Raw genomic sequence first — 17,931 nt, forward strand, 5'->3', positions numbered from 1 at the left:
ATAGGCTCTGGAGTAAACTAAGGAAATACTTTTTTACAGAAAGGGTGGTAGATGCATGGAACAGTCTCCTGGAAGAGGTGGTGGAGACAGAGACTGTGTCTGAATTCAAGAGGGCCTAGGATAGGCATGTGGGATTTCTCAGAGAGAAAGAGAATAGTTACTGCGGATGGTCAGACTAGATAGGCCATTTGGCCTTTATCTGCCTTCATGTTTCTATGTTACACTATCATGGTAGAATGTGGTATAAGGTGGATCTGATACAAGAGCTTGAAGTTCACTGACTCAACGTTCTGATAATATAGCAATAAGAAAGGTTATTTTCCAAGTAAAATGTTTAAGGAATGAAGACGAGAGTGGTTCAAAAGGAAACGTCATCAGAGTGGAAAAGATAACAATAATGTCCCAAGCTACAGGAGGAAGTTTGATTGGAGGTCTGGTATAAAGAAGGTCTTTCATGTATCTAGCAACCAAAGAAAATACAGACAATGGTTTTCTATCAAATGGAGTATGAAAAGCATGAATAGCACCGAGATAAACTCTGACTGAAGTAGTTTTTAATCCAGAGTTAAAAAGGTTAGAAGATAATCTAGGATCAATGAAGATGACAGGTAATCAGATCCAGCGAGCTATCATTATACCAGATTGTGAAACGAGTCCACTTGAAATAATAGCAGCACTGCATGGAAAGCTTCCTAGGTATTGTCAACCATGTGCATTTGCTCGCCCAACCACTCAAAAGCGACCCAGACAACAGAGACAGTAGAAAACATCTGCACCATCTCAGTCCAAACAGCAGCAATCTTTTTGACTTCCTTCTAGAGAAAATAGTCAGTTCTCAACCATTCCCTCAGACTCTATTTATAAGCAAGTTGACTCGCCCATTGCCATTAACATTGGACCCTAATAACATCCAATCATCGAGGCCTTCAGGTGAGTGAGTCAGGGCTATGCCTTTGGTTATGGAAGAAACCTCCAAACTACCCCCCAAAAGAGTCTCTTTTCAACTTCCACCAAAGGGTCCTCCTTCACCAAGAGCTCTCAGCCCTCCTCATCCTGAATAAAACAAATTCCTCTGAGAGAGAGGGGCCAAGGGATCTACTCCAAATATTTCACGATACCCGATAGGTTTGAGCTTTAATGTCCTTCTAAAATTTCCATATTGTCCTTATTATGAATGTTGAACTGTTTGTTATATTATAATGCTTTTAACATCTTTGTACTTGTTCTAAAATTTTAATAAAGATACATATAGAGTAAAGAAAAACATTGGGACATCTTTTGGTAGGCTACAACTACTACAAAACACAGCCACAAGCCCAATTCTCAAAAGGAATCGATACGAGAGGGCATGTCCACTATTAGAACAACTACACTGGCTGCAGATGAAAAAACGAATCCAGTTCAAGATAGCCTGCATGGTTCACTGTACCATGTGCTGCTGTGGACTGCTGAAATGGAAGCTGAAACTGCTTACAGGGAGATCCTCTGCCTCAACAAGCACACAAAATGGATTGCTGGTCTTTCGAGTGCTCCAACGGCCTGACACCTCTGCCCCTCTCAGACACACCATGGAGCCATGCAGCCTCTGCTCGACCCAATAGCAGACGAACCTGGGGTAGACAAGCTCCCAAGGGAACAGTCCCTGAGCCCCGATGTGAAGTGCAGGGTTTCCAGAGGGTGCACTGATCGGCAGCCAACCCCCTGGAAACAGAGTTTCTGCAAAGTCCGCGATCTCTCATAGTCAGAGCTGTCCCCGCAGGGAACCTCTGCAGCACAAATGCGGAAGTTGGAAACGAAAAATAAACACGAGCAGAATAGACAAGCTCCTACAGTCTGGCTTGTAGGAAAGAAACTGGATTCCTGGGTGGAAGTCCTGAGAAGAGGGGAGGGGCTCAAGACTCTGTATGATGAGGCTCCCTACAAGCTGTTTGGCAATCATAGGAAAATAATCCACGTCCAGGAATAGAATGGGATTGTAGAAGAATAGTCTATTTTTATATTTTATTTCATTAGCAATTTTTATTCTGTTTTTAATGTACACTGCTGCATGAATGATATTTATTATTTTATCATTTGATATTTCATTATTCAAACTTTAACAGAATTATTCCACCTTTTCTTGAGCCCCACTGTGCAAGGCTTTTTTTTTTTGTTGTGCTTTGTCCATTGCACTTTTGATTCCCTCTCTCCTCTCACCTAAGTGAGCCACCATTTATGCATATCTGTGCACTTAAAACTAAGCAGCCTCTTATAGAATTATTTCCATAGAGGGTAAATTATTTTTTTTAAATTATTGTAATGATTATTTCTTGCACTATAAGTTACAATGGCGATTCTAATATTGCAATTGAATCTGCCCCCCAAGAAACTGGCTTAATTATATAACAGGATATCTAACATTTCTATATTCTATAACAGGAAACTACTACTGAGAATAACTCAGAAAACACTAACTCTGTATTGTAGCACCTTTACAAAAGCACAAGTATTGATTAAGGTTTAATAATGTCTTTATTGAAACCATCCCAGGAAACGCAAACTCTGTATTGTAACACCATTACAAAGCTCATATAAACCGCTCTGAATTGACTCCCCCAGTCATTAGCAGCAGTATAGAAGCTTTCAATAAACAATAAGAGGTACATAATAAAAAAGAAAATATGTCTAAAAACCCGCCCAAATTGGCACTTGGACGATCAAAAAGACAGGTCATCCAAGTACTGATAATTGCAACGGGTTTTAGACATATGAAAAAACAAGCAACTTAGGATTTTTCACTGCCGCTGGGCGCCCAGAGTGATAAGGGGTGTTTTTTGAGGAGTGGTTAGGGCGGGAGGTGGGCGGCATGTGGACCAACCCAGACTTAGTGATTCGGCAGCCATAATCAAAAATTTGACGAGGTTGCCTGTACGGAACTTATTTTTGACTTAGACCAAATCTATGGGGATCTGGCCAATTGGAATCTTAGGCCACTACCAGCGAATCCCAGAATGCACTGGGAGATGGGCCTAAGACTCCGGTTGGCCCAGGTGCCTAAGGCCCCTCCTATCTACTTTGGGTGCTTAAAGCCTTAGGCCAAAAAGAGACTTTATAAATTATTATTATGCCCCTCCATGTACCTACTTAAGCCTATTTCATTAAAAAAAAAAGATTGGCTCAAGAGGCAGAGAACACATGCACATTTTTAGCAGCCCTATAGCTGGTGTAAAGGCCTTCACTTACATGTATGCATTAGCAAGCATAAGTTGTAATTTTCTACAATTTACACAGTATGTTCACTCTGCTTATGCGCATACCCACCAGCAAAGCATGTGCCATCAAAGCATGGCAGGCACTTTTCATATAGCAGGTATTCCATAAAAAATCACAAGTATAAATGAGTACAATATTGTGATTTACATACCTTCTTGTCACGTATAACCAGGCTGCACCGTATAGAATTACCCCTATAACAGCCCATTTTAAAAACCTCTGTGTGTATGTTGCGCCAAATAGAGAGGCCATAAAACATAATAAAAAATAATTTTTTTAAACTTCTGAGGCAAAAATAAATGGGAGCTTAAGAAAAATTAGCACCTTAACCCTATATTTAAAGCCTTTGCCAGAAGCAGCATTTTTATAAAGCCTACACATGCCTGCTGCAAAGCCAATGAAGAAATTATGTAAAATATATATTTTTAGTCTGCTCTAGCCACACCCATTGCACAACCTTCCATCTGTGTCCTGACCATCTACATGGAGTAAACAGCAGCTTTCTATAACTGCCATTTACATGTGTGGCTAATCTACATGGCTAAATGCCCTTATTTACATATATAAATGCCTCTGAATGGCTTCCATAATGCACTATGCACTTGTTTAAATTCTGTAAGTCATTCTCTAACTTCTTTTGAGACACTAAAAAAAAAAAAAAGGAAAGGATTAAAGTAAACTTACACTAGTAAAGCGTTTCTCTGAAGTCTCTGCCTAAGCCACACGAATTCTCGAAAACGCCTTCTGACACAAGATGTTTTCAGTGTAAAACACATGCTATTGGTCTGTGAAGAAAGAACACATGTTTCTTAATGCACACGGTCCTACACGCTGAAAGTCTAATGCCTTACTAAGGACCCACAAAAGGAAACTGCAGGCCCACAAGCTTCCTGTAATACTGGTCCATTCAGTTTTCACTGATACACAAGTCTACATTACATAAAGAGACTGCAGAACTGCTAACAAAATGTGTTTTTGTGTCTACCATAATGCAATGACAATCACTAGGTGTTTGCACTTATATGCACTTTATTATGTACAGAATACCAACATTTACACATACGCACTTTAATGTCAATAATCGCCCTGAGTGCTATCCAGTAAATATCCACTTAATTTCTAAGCGAGTATTTGCAACTGGGATGTAAAAAGGGAAGGAGCATAGGTAGGACATAGGCGGGGCTCTCGCTTAAAGCATTATATAAGTTGTGCATATCCCTGCTGCATTTAGGCAACCACACTTAAACATGCTGTATGGCTAATGCATGTGCAGGTACTTATATATTAGGCACACCCAATACTAGGTTGCGCTACTTTTCTACATGGGAACTTGCTTGCCCAGGTTCCGTTATATAATAAGATTTTACTATGTACTCTTGGAGGTGTCCACTTACAGAATTATTCCCTTATGGGTTTTTGGATGACTGAGAAGCCTAATGATCAGTATAGCGGATTGAAAGAATTAACGGAACTGGGTTCAATTCCCACTGCAGTTCCTTGCAACTCTAGGCAAGTCACTTAAGCCTCCATTGCCCTGGTTACAAAATAAGTACCTGCATATATGTAAACCACTTTGATTGCAGAAAGGTGGTATATCAAATCCCATGCTCTTTCCCCAAACCCTGGTAATAATAATGAAAACATCAGTGACAAAACTCAGCAGCGGTGGCCCTGTTAATTTGGGATATTAGTGCTTAATACTTTTATGGAGTGGTGCTGAATATAAGAATAATACAATCATCACAGCCACTACCATCTATTTAGTTTAGACCTGCTATTAAGGCAAGCCTAAACTCAAGGTATAACTTACCCAGATAGCAGATGGGTAAATTTTTGTGGCCCACACTCACTCTGCCCTCCCAGACAGCAGTTTCATCCCAATATCATCTGTATAGAAGCCAAAACTCCAGAGAGCTGGTGAATGTAAATCCATCTGAATATCAACCTCAATCAAATCAAGCCCTATAAATAATGTGTGGTATCACAATCTGTGGGTTTTTAAAGGGCAAATACCTGTGGCTTCAAATCCTTCTCTGCACAATTAATACTTTATATAGATGTTCTCCCCTTTTAATACATCACCATATACTTACGTGAATGCAAATCTCATAGTCTATGTATGAATGCCAGAAATCTTCCTTCTGTATTTTGGGATCCCGTACCCAGACACTTATAACTTCCTGTGAAGGCATAATGTAGCCAAGAGTTAATTTCACAACAGAGAATACTCCTGAGAACTCCTCAAACCAACTGCAAGGACTAAAAGCAGGACAGAGGTTTTTACCAGCGCTGCAAGGCCTCCAAAAAGGAGAAGACAACAGATGACTCAGCAGCCCGGACATACTGGAAATACTGCATGTGGTCAACGTGATAATTGATAGGCGGGGAGTTTCTCAAATTTAGCAACGTAGTAGTTTCAAAATCAAATGTACTTTTTATGTCAAAAACGGGTAAAACCCCTGCTACTTTACCCAAACATGAAAGAAGGGATAAATAGAGGGAACAAGAAAATGTTTATGTAATTTTAGTAGAAAATTGTAAGGAAAAAAAAAGCTGAAAAATTATACATACTTCAAGGAGGACATATATTAGTTTGCTCTGCATTAGTAACAGAAGAACTTGAACCTAGCCATGAGAAAAGGAGCTAGACTACAATACCTCCTGTTAGTGAATACAGTTCTACGAACATGAAAAATAACACCACATCAACAGCCACAAATGCCCTGTGATCAGAGGTTTACTACTGCAAATGCAAAAGAGCAATGCACTTTTTTTGTGGATAGAGTACAAGTTGCTTACCGGTATCACTGACAGCAGGACTAAATCAGGTACACAAATGGGTGACATTACAAAGTGCTAGGATGGAACAGTGCTTTAAGAGCTCAAAACTACTGAAACGCTATCAGCACATGCAGCCTTTACCTCGTGCAGAGATCTTATTTATTTAAAAAAATTTTCATCCGCTTAGACCTAAGCGGTTTACAAAATACAATCATAAATAAATATAACATGACAAGTACATGATCAGACAGTACATTTCCAAGGTTCTCATACTACATGATTACTCAGCGAAGGCTTTCATACACAAGGCTGTTTTAAGTACCTTCTTAAATTTTTGCATATCCATAAGTAATCTCAAGGATCCCTTCAGATTATTTCATAGAGATACCCCTGGCATCAAAATTACTGATGTTGTCATGCTTTCATAATGAACACGAAGGAATTCATTTGCACACAGCCGCATCATTCTCTCAGATCTGAGAGAGCTGGATGGCTGATATAATTTCATCGCCTGTGCCAAATACCAGGGGATTTTTTGATGGATTACTCTGAAAACTAGTACAAGGGCTTTGAAAACGATGCAAGAATGTACAGGCAGTCAATGGAGTTTTTTCAATAGTGGCGAAACATGATTGAATTTGTTTCCACCGCATATCAGGCGTGCCGCTGCATTTTGAATTGTTTGCAATGCTACATTGTGAAGATGTTATACCCAAGTGCATTACAATAGTCTAACTTCAAGATAATTGTGGTCTGTACCACTAACCAAAAATCATAGCCAGATAACATAGGCTTAATTCTACTAAGCAGACACATTTGGTAAAATGTAAATTTAATCACAACCAATATTTGGTCTTTCATGCTTAATGTTGTGTCTAGCCACACTCCCAAGATGTTAAGTTGCATATTGTCTACCTTTATATACTGGGGCCACATTGGATACTCATTCTTCTAATCAACATTACATCTGTTTTGGCCAAATATAAAGCCAACTTGTGTGCCATCATCCAATCACACACGGCTTTCAAACACCTCGACAACTTTGTATGTAGTTCTTACTTGGTTCCTCAGCTCAAGGCATAATGTAAGAGGAGGGACCGATAAATGCTACAGTCTACAGACCCCCCCCCCCCCATTGACTTAAGCAACTTCACTTCTTCCACTACCAAGCAAGATGCACTCAGGCATACAAGTGGGCAATCCCAAGTTCAAGGCCACTCAACAGATGATGATGCAAGAGTTGTATAAGATAACAAGTACCGCTTAACCAAATTTATTACCTAAAGACCAAGGCAAGCAATAGTATGACATGAAGATGTGAAGTAAAGACTAAGTAGCTGCTTTGCAAATACTTTCCAGTGGATCATATTTCAAGATAGCTATGTTAATTACAATGGCTCTGATTTGATGAAGTCCGATTTGTACTGATGAGTGCCAGTGTGTTCATAACAGAAGCAAGCACATGACACTAGTCAATTTGTTAGTATGCTTTCTGACGCTGGAAGTCAAACAAAACAATGGACTACATAGACTGACAAGGAGAGGAAGAGATAGTTGAGATTAGTAGTTGGGCAGATTAGATAGGCCTTATAGTCATTATCAGCCATCGTTTTTTTCTGTTTCTGTGCTTTAATGTTTAATTATAGGTGGTGTTTTAATGTTGTCTATGGTGTTTGCCTAAATTACAGATATTCAGCGCTATTATTTGTACTACCTTATTGTTCCATACAGTCCTGTTCGGACCCTAGGCTCTCTTAATGATAATCGTCTTTGCACTCCCCATCTAAAAGAGGCTCACTATGAAACCACCAGGATTCGAGCCTTTTTCTGGCTTGCCCCATTCCTTTGGAATTCCCTTCCTTGAACAGACATATCCTGTTTAAAACCTTCCTTAAGACATACCTATTTGAAAAGGCTTATGCGATCCGGCTGGAGATGGATGTTACCAAGGAAGAAGGGGTGCACTAGTATTTGGCAATATGCTTTTTCTATAGTTTTACTTTTTCTTCCTTCTTCTCTCTGTTTCCTCTTTCCTTTAACCAATAGCGTTCTTTTTCCTTTGTATAAAAAAATTATTTCCAGTGATGTATGCATCTCTTATTTCTGTATACACACACACACACACACTTGTAAATTTCTCTTTGTTGTCTTCCCAAGGAAAGGCGATTACATTTTTAAGAAACTGTAAATTATTTTCATTTACAGTAGTAGGCAAGAGACTGAAGTCCTGAATGAGAACAGACTTCAAAGGGATTAAAAAATAAAATGAGAGACCATTATAGGCAGCTGTATTTCTTTGTTCAAAAGGAAGATGTGTGACCATATTTTGTAGGAATTTAGGATGAGTTCATAGTATACTTGAATTACAATGAAACAGAGTGTAAGCTTCATGTGTCACAAAGTTTTGAAGTTTATTTTGGTTAGAGGAATTGGTGATCACTACTAAAGAGATGTATCACCTCTTAACTTCATCCTATGCCTTATTTCAGAGCTTCCTTTCAAATGAAAGGAGACAACTCATGCACATTTACGCCACATAGGTATTTAAACGACTCTATCATATCTCCCCTCTCCTGCCTTTCCTCCAAAGTATACATATTGAAATCTTTACGTCTGTCCCTATACACCTTATGACGAAGACCACGCACCATTTTAGTAGCCTTCCTCTGGGCCGACTCCATCCTTTTTATATCTTTTTGAAGGTGCATTCTCCAGAATTGCACACAATATTCTAAATGAGGTCTCACAAGAATCTTAAACAGGGGCATCAATACCCTCTATTTCTACTGGCCATATTTCTCCCTATGCACCCTAGCATCCTTCTAGCTTTTGCAGTCACCTTTTCAACCTGTTTGGCCACCTTAAGATCATTACATACAGTCACACCCAAGTCCCGCTTTTCTGTCATGCAACATAAGTTCTTCATCCCCTAAACAGTATCATTCCCTCAGATTTTTGCAGTCCAAATGCATGACCTTGCATTTCTTAGCATTAAATTTTAGCTGCCAAATTTCAGAGTATTCTTCAAGCTTCGCTAGGTCTTTCTTCATGTTATTCCCAACATCCAGGGTGTCTACTCTATTGCAGATTTTGGTATCATATACAAAGAGGCTAAGAGCATAAGAACATAAGCAATGCCTCTCCTGGGTCAGACCTGAGGTCCATCATGCCCAGAAGTCCGCTCACGCGGCGGCCCAACAGGTCCAGGACCTGTGCAGTAATCCTCTATTTATACCCTTCTATCCCCTTTTCCAGCAGGAAATTGTCCAATCCTTTCTTAAACCCCAGTACTGTACTCTGCCCTATTACGCCCTCTGGAAGCGCATTCCAGTTGTCCACCACTCGTTGGGTAAAGAAGAACTTCCTAGCATTCGTTTTGAATCTGTCCCCTTTCAACTTTTCCGAGTGCCCTCTTGTTCTTTTATTTTTAGAAAGTTTGAAGAATCTGTCCCTCTCTACTCTCTCTATGCCCTTCATGATCTTATAAGTCTCTATCATATCCCCTCTAAGTCTCCTCTTCTCCAGGGAAAAGAGACCCAGTTTCTCCAATTTCTCAGCGTATGAAAGGTTTTCCATCCCTTTTATCAGTCGTGTCGCTCTCCTCTGAACCCTCTCGAGTAACGCCATATCCTTCTTAAGGTACGGCGACCAATATTGGATGCAGAATTCCAGATGCGGGCGCACCATCGCCCGATACAACAGCAGGATAACTTCTTTTGTCCTGGTTGTAATACCCTTCTTGATTATACCTAGCATTCTATTTGCTTTCTTAGCGGCCGCTGCGCACTGTGCCGTCGGCTTCATTGTCATGTCCACCATTACCCCCAAGTCCTTTTCTTGGGTACTCTCATTCAATAACATCCCTCCCAACGTATATTTGTACCTTGGGTTTCTGCTTCCCACATGCAATACTTTACATTTCTCAACGTTGAACTTCATCTGCCATCTCGCCGCCCATTTCCCCAGTTTGTTCAAGTCCCTTTGCAATTCTTCGCATTCCTCTTTAGTTCCAGCTCCACTAAATATTTTTGTATCGTCCGCAAATTTTATTATCTCACACTTCGTCACTGTTTCTAGATCATTTATGAATATATTAAATAGCAACGGCCCGAGCACCGAGCCCTGAAAACAGTGTTCCCGCTAAGCTGCGCTGGGGTGCGCTGGCGCTCAAAATATTACCTCGCAGCGCACAAGTTTCTCATCACAGCGCACACAGTGTAGAGCACAGTTCTTCAACCGCCAGTCCGCAAACAAAATCTTGCCGGTCCGCGAAGGATTCGGTCCCCGCCGCAACGAAAGGCCGGCGTCAGCTGACTTGCAACTTCCTGTTGCAGTCGCTGTGCCGGGACTCCTGCCTTCGCCGGGACTCCTGCCTTCCACCGCGTTTGCCTCCTGCCTTGTCTCCGCACCTCCAGACCAGCAGCGGCAGCTGTGTATGCTTTTAACTTCGGCACAGAGCTGCCCCTAATCAATAGTTTAGCGCGGTTTCATAAGGCAGCCTCGGGGCCTTTGCTAGGCCGGCCCACATCGCATCATCGAAGCGGGCCGGCTATCAAAGGCCCCGAGGCTGCCTCATGAAACCGCGCTAAACTATTGATTAGGGGCAGCTCTGTGCCGAAGTTAAAAGCATACAGAGCTGCCGCTGCTGGTCTGAACTCTTGGGCCGCTGAAGGAGGGCAAAAAGCAGCTGTCCTGGAGGTTTCCCTTCCTCTCGCCTTTACAGGTTCCTTTTTTCCACCTTTTTTTTTTTTCCTTCAAACGGCAACGGGCCCCAGCATCGACATCAATCAAGTAAGTTCCACTGTCAATCAAGCGGTTCTGCTCGGCCAAAGCTTCCCCTGTGACATGAGCCACCCTCAGGGGAAAGAAAGTGACCCACAAAGGTGAGGGGAAGGGGGGCAGATGATGGAAGTTGGGGGGGGGAGAGAGAGAGAGAGAGAGAAGGGGCAGATGATGGAATGGAGGAGATGAGAGAGAGAGAGAAGGGGACAGATGATGGAAGTGAGAAGAAGGGAGAGAGAGCAGAAGGCAGATGGATGTCAGTTGAGAAGGGAGAGCAGATGCTGAATGGAAGTGGGGAAAGAACACATACTGGATGGAAGGAGGAGATAAATAAAGGGGGAAGAAAATAGTAAGATAATGGAGGGGTGAGGGAAAGGGGTGACAAGCTGTGTGTAGACACAGTGAAAAGAGGGAAACGGGACTAAATAGTAAGAAAGAATTTAATTTAGATGGAGGCAGAAAATAGAGAAGGAAGACCAGAGAAGAAAAGGGAAGAGAGAGCAGAGAATGATCAGATCTGAGTGGAGGAAATGAGAAGAGAGATATGCTAAAAACCACAGGGGGGAGGGAAGGATAGAGATGCCAGACCATGAGGGGAACAGAAGGAAGATGATGGATGCTAGACCAAATTGGGGGGTGGGGGGGGGGCAGGAGGAGAGATGGCAGGGAAAGACAGACAGTGAATGGAAGGGGCAGATGCTGGACTGAAGAGACAGAGAAGGTTATCATGCTGCTGTACCGGGCCATGGTACGCCCTCACCTGGAGTACTGCGTCCAGCACTGGTACTTTAAGAAGGACACGGTACTACTCGAAAGGATCCAGAGAAGAGCAACTAAAATGGTTAAGGGGCTGGAGGAGTTGCCGTACAGCGAAAGATTAGAGAAACTGGGCCTCTTCTCCCTTGAGCAGAGGAGATTGAGAGGGGACATGATAGAAACATTCAAGGTACTGAAGGGAATAGACTTAGTAGCTAAGGCAGGGAGAACAAGAGGGCACTCTCTAAAGTTGAAAGGGGATAGATTCCATACAAACGTAAGGAAGTTCTGTGGTAGAAAGCAACATATTTATTTGGCTCATAACTTGCTGGCGCCCGATATTTTTAGCTCACAGTGAAAAAAGTTTGCTCACAACTAGTGTTCCCGCTAAGCTGCGTTGGCCTGCGCTCACGCACAAAATATTACATCGCAGCGCAAAGTTTCTCTTCACAGCGCACACACGCGTCGGTAAGGTAAGGGGACGCATTGGGGGGATTGCACTTCCCCACAATTGCCATGCTTCGGTTCCTCTTCTTCCTTCCTTCCTCCTCCCCCCCCCCCCCCCGCGGGACCCTGCGGCACCATCAACTCTTACTCCCTCTAATGTCGGCCCTGCAGCTCCAGACTTCCTCGCACCTTCTCCCCTCCCCCTTTGGATCGCTATTATTTTAAATGTTATAGCCGCGGAGCTGTATCCATCAGTGGAGATGTCTAACCTCGGCCTGCCCCGGAACTCTTACTGCAGCAGCCGCCCGTCTAGGCAGGAACAGGAAGTCACTGTTGCAGTAAGAGTTCCGGGGCAGGCCGAGGTTAGACATCTCCACTGATGGATACAGCTCCGCGGCTATAACATTTAAAATAATAGCGATCCAAAGGGGGAGGGGAGAAGGTGCGAGGAAGTCTGGAGCTGCAGGGCCAACATTAGAGGGAGTAAGAGTTGATGGTGCCGCAGGGTCCCGCGGGGGGGGGGGGGAGGAAGGAAGGAAGAAGAGGAACCGAAGCATGGCAATTGTGGGGAAGTGCAGAGCTGCAGGGAAGAGTGTTGCGGTACCCAGCTGGAGGGAGAAGGAAGATGAGGGAGGGAATTAAAGGAGATGCCAGGGCTTGGAGCGTAGGAGGAAGGTATGCCAGTCTAAGGGAAAAGGAAGGGGGAGATGTGAGAGCATGGAGGGGGAGCGAAAGATGGAAGAAAAGGAAAGGAGAGAGATGCCAGAGAATCAGGGAAGGGGAGATACCAGACTATGAGGAGAGGTGTGGGAGAGGGAAGGCGAGGAGAGAGATGCCAGACCAATGGGGTGAAAGGAGAGATGGAAGGGGGAGGCATACAGTTTCTGGAAGGGGCATAGAAGGAGAGAAGATGCCATATAGGGGAAGAGAGACGGCAGACAGTGGATGGAAGGAAGAGAGTTACAAGAAGATGAGGAAAGGAGAAACCACAGAAGACAAAGGTAGAAAAAAATTTCTATTTATTTATTGCTTTAGGAGACATGTGTCACTGTTTCTGTGAAGCATTGTATGCAGAGTCCAGCTTCTTGCTGGTTCAATTTAACCTTTGTCTATGTATTTTTATTTTATCCCCCCTTTTACAAAACTGTGAAGCGTTTTTTAGCACCAGCCTTGGTGGTAGCAGCTCTGATGCTCAGAATTTTATGAGCATCAGAGCTGTTACCTCCGTAGCTAAAATCCACACTACAGTTTTGTAAAAGAGGGAGGGGTTAGTTTGTGATTACATATTCCTTACTAGGCGAAGGTGTTTTCTGTGTTCTGTGTGTTCGAAAGACATGGTTTTCTGTTAGGATTGACGGTGTAGGATTGATCTGTGCTGGTCTGGCTTGTTTAGTTTTACAATGGGTGTATTGATGTACTGCTCACTGCAATATGTAAGATGCTGCCTTTTCCTAGGTACTCATGTGTGACGTGTGGTTTGTTACTAAAAATCATGTTTTTCTTACAGATGGGGGGGGGGTGCCAAAAAATGATGGGCCCCGGATGTTACATATGCTAGGTACGCCACTGTATGTAAAGATACCAGAAAGCTGGCGTAGCAAAAACTTCTAAGTTTTGAGTATTTAACCCTCCCACAATCTCACGGGCACTCGTTTCAAGTTTATTGAGATTTTGATTTAAACGCAATATCAAATATTTTCAATGCGTATAACAAAAATAAATTTGGGGAAATAAATAAAACCATTTGAACCAGTGTTCCCGCTAAGCTGCGCTGGCGTGCGCTGGCGCACAAAATATTACATCGCAGCGCACACGTTTCTCGTCACAGCGCACGATCGGAAGAGGCGTACGGCAGATGGCAGGGCGGCGAGAGGAGAATCGGGCGAGTTGGCTCATAACTTGCTGGCGCCCGATATTTTTGGCTCACGGTGAAAAAAGTTTGCTCACAACACCCGCCCGCTTAGAGGGAACACTGCTCACAACACCCGCCCGCTTAGAGGGAACACTGCTCGTGACCCTCATCCAGTCCGAGTAGTGGCCCTTCACTCCTACCCTCTGTTTCCTACCTGCCAACCAGTTTCTGATCCATCTATGTACGTCTCCATCCACCCCATGATTCTTCAGTTTCCGGAGTAGACGTTCGTGAGGCACCTTGTCAAAGGCTTTTTGGAAATCAAGGTATATCTTACTCAACAGCCCTTCAGCAATATTGCTTATAAAAATGTTAAAAAGAACAGGCCCAAGAACAGAACCTTGAGGCACACCACTGGTAACATCCCTTTCCACAGAATGATCTCGATGTCTTTGAAATTTAACTGCCCTTTTAAGGGCGACTTAGAGTGATTTTATTTTTATTTACCCTTCTACTGTTTTTCCTTTAAATTGTTATCTTTTATCTTTGAAATTGTAGTTCTTGTCTATTATCCTTTTGTTTTCACCTATTATGGTTTTATGTCTCCAAAAGTCTGTCGCCCCCCTGTCTTTTAAAATGTGTATTTTAACTATTGTTTTCTTTTATGATTTTGTACATCACCTAGAAGGCTATTAGGCAGTATAAGAAATTTTAATTAAACTTGAAACTTGATCTCCATTGATCACTACCCTCTGTCGCCTTCCACTCAACCAATTCCTGACCCAGCCCGTCACTTTGGGGCCCATCCTGAGTGCATTCAGTTTATTTATTAGATGCCTGTGTGGAACATTGTCAAAGGCTTTGTTAAAATCTAAATACACCACTAGAGGTCTGTATGGGAATGGGGATTGCGGGAATCCCACGGGTCCCGTGGGACTCCCACAGGGATCCTCCCCAGGTCTAAGGGACTCCCACGAAGATCTCCCCCAGGCTCACGGGACTTCCAAGGGGATGGAACCAGGGTTCCCGAGGCCTGGAAAGAGAATTTTATGGAAGAATTTCTATCTACTATCTACCTTTTTTCAGCTTTACCGATCTCTTTATCTAAATTTTTTTTTTACACTTAGTGCGGAAGATATTTGCTCTTATATGGCAACATAAGACTCCAAGAGTATCCCGGGTAATGATGTATCAACCTAGGAAACTAGAAGGAATAGCAGTACCACAATTTCAATATTATTATCAAGCAACTCAATTGCGATATTTAATCAATTGGAAATGGGATAAGGGAAAATCATGGGTGCGTATGGAACAGGAGATATTGGGTGTGCCTCTATTGTGGGCAATACCTTGGCTTTCACTCCCACAACTCTCTATAATAGCTAAACAGTCTAATTTTGTTCTACGACACACTCTTGAGTTGTGGATCCAGGTTTGTAGGCAATGTTATGAGGATAAAAACTATTTTATGGGGACAGCCATTATACATATGCCTAATTTTGCTCCAGGAGAAGTTGATGTGGCAACCTAACGGATGTAGCGGTATATAAGAAATAAATTACATTACATTACATTACATTTCACCGTTGGGGAAACAAAGGTCTTCTTTTTTTTTTTTTTAATTCTTTATTCATTTTCAAAATTACATTCATTCACATTAACAATAAATACATCACTTACAAACAATCATTGATACATTTCATAAATTCTTATCCCTTCCCCTTTTCCATCCCTCCCACCCATATATTCCATTATCATATAAAACATATAATAATAAAATTCCCCCTCCCTACACCTTAAATTGATAAATATAAGGGAAACAATTTCAAAATAATCTTTACAATACTTTAATGGTTTCCACACATCCTGAAACTTCTTAAAATATCCCTGTTGTAATGCAATAAACCTTTCCATTTTATAGATATGGCATAAAGAATTCCACCAGAAGTTGTAATTTAATCTCCTCCAATCTTTCCAATTATATGTAATTTGCTGAAACAAAGGTCTTAAAACATTAGGCCAACTGTTTGAAGATGGGAAAATTATCCCTTTTGAACTATTGAGAGAAGAATATGTCCTCACATCAAGTGATCTATTTTATTATAGCAAATTGAAAGCTTTATTAGAAAAGTGGTCCTTAGAGAATTAATTATTTCTCAACAGTCTAATCTAGCAAAGGCTATGATAAAAGAGAGTGGGAGGGGAAGTATCACTAGATTATATAATTCACAATTGGAGCATCTCCGCCCCCCTCTGAAATATAGACGTCGCTGGGAAAAGATTACAGGTAAATCTTTTACTGATAAAGAATAGTTTAAAATATTGCAATCCCTTCTATATGGAACTATAGCCAGCAATATGATGGAGAATGAATATAAGATTAGAGAATGACACGGTGACAAAATTCATCACCGTTCCCGTCCCCGCGGATAACCGCGGGAAATAATCCCATGTCATTTTCTAGTGTCTATTTCAACCTCAGTCCTTCTACACCAGCATTCTTCAAAGCAAAGCTTGCGGGTCAGTGGTTGTGGCCATTCATACTCTGATTCTTCCCTCTCTCTTTAAAGAATGACACGAAGATGGTTTCCCACAGGGATGAGAACGGTGATGAATTTTGTCACTGTGTCATTCTCTAGATGTTTTTACTGTTAGTACTATACACCGATTGCATGCCATGTATGGGAAAGGATCAGACAATTGTTGGAGAGGATTTGCAGAAGCAGGCACTTTTGAACATATTTGGTGGTATTGTATTAAAGTACAGAGCTATTGGGATAAAGTAATTTCCTTTAGTAAAGAAGTATTGGGTATTTTGATCCCTAAGACTATGGAATGTTGCTTGTTGAATAAGGGACCAGTCGCCCTGCCTCTGAAACATCAGAAATGGATACATTTGATCATGACTGTAGGTCGATTCGGCCTGGCATCTGCCTGGAAACAACCAGATTTACCGGGACCTTGAATATTATTGACTGAAGTCCAATATATACAACAAATGTCAAAACTGACTGTTCTTTGGAGAAATCAGATATATAACTACTTGGGGTGCGTATGAAATCTGGATTAATTCCCAAAAGGATAGTCCCATTGATTTTATATTTTTCATCTTTTCCCTTTATATTCTATGAATCTCATGCACACATCCTCCCAACGGGTGGGTGGGAAGGAAAGGGAGGGTTGGGATATGATGGTCGATATAGATATTTTTGTATTTATTAAGAAATAAGTTATATAACGAATTAATGTATTGTTTTATATATGAATATATAAACTGGATGTTTTTAATTGCATCAATTTATAATAAAGTAAAAAAAAAGAAGAGGCCCAAGAACAGATCCTTGAGGCACACCACTGGTAACATCCCTTTCCTCAGAGCGATCTCCATTGACCACTATCCTCTGTTCCCTTCCACTCAACCAGTTCCTGACCCAGCTCATCACTTTAAGGCCCATCCCGAGTGCACTCAGTTTATTTATTAGATGCCTGTGTGGAACACTGTCAAAGGCTTTGCTAAAATCTAAATATACCACTAGAGGTCTGCACGGGAACGAGGATTGCGGGAATCCCGCGGGACTCCCACAGGGATCCTCCCCAGGTCTATGGGACTTCCACGGAGATCCCCTCCAGGCTCACTGGACTTCCACGGGGATGGAACCGGGGTTCCCGAGGCCTGGAAAGAGAATTAGTAGAATATAGACAAAAGCAGAAACTGGGACCAAGATGATGGAAAAACAAAATGTCCCACCAGCTACAGCAAGGGAGATGTTCATTTTGGGGGGGGGGGAGCTAAGCACAAATTTGAGCCCCAGCCCCCTCTCATGGTTATGCTACCATTTGTGTTTAGTACAAAATAAAGTACTTGCTGAATTTGTTTTGGGATTTCCAGTTCAGTTTTGGCACATTTTTCTTATGCAACCATTGACCTGAAAAGTGCCTCTCTTAATTCTGCTTTAAAAATGATTTTGATGCTGTATTGTTTGATTCTTTACTCATTGATGCACTAAAAATCATTTGTGGATCTTGGAATGACCTCTCACAAGTTACCTATGCCAGATATG

General features: G+C 41.9%; 1 protein-coding gene across 2 annotated transcripts in view; it reads right to left on the reverse strand.

Annotated features, from left to right (window-relative positions):
* SNX10 (sorting nexin 10) overlaps positions 1–17,931 on the reverse strand; it is a 132,467-nt gene that overhangs the window by 62,964 nt on the left and 51,572 nt on the right. For both annotated transcript variants that reach the window (XM_033930791.1, XM_033930790.1), the window contains exons 3-4: positions 5,346–5,432; positions 3,937–4,037 (exon numbers count right to left, since the gene is read on the reverse strand). In XM_033930791.1, the coding sequence (XP_033786682.1) occupies positions 3,937–4,037; positions 5,346–5,432 (188 nt within the window). The remainder of the gene's footprint in view (positions 1–3,936; positions 4,038–5,345; positions 5,433–17,931) is intronic.

Source organism: Geotrypetes seraphini, chromosome 2 (assembly GCF_902459505.1).
Source record: "Geotrypetes seraphini chromosome 2, aGeoSer1.1, whole genome shotgun sequence".
Lineage (NCBI taxonomy): Eukaryota > Metazoa > Chordata > Amphibia > Gymnophiona > Dermophiidae > Geotrypetes > Geotrypetes seraphini.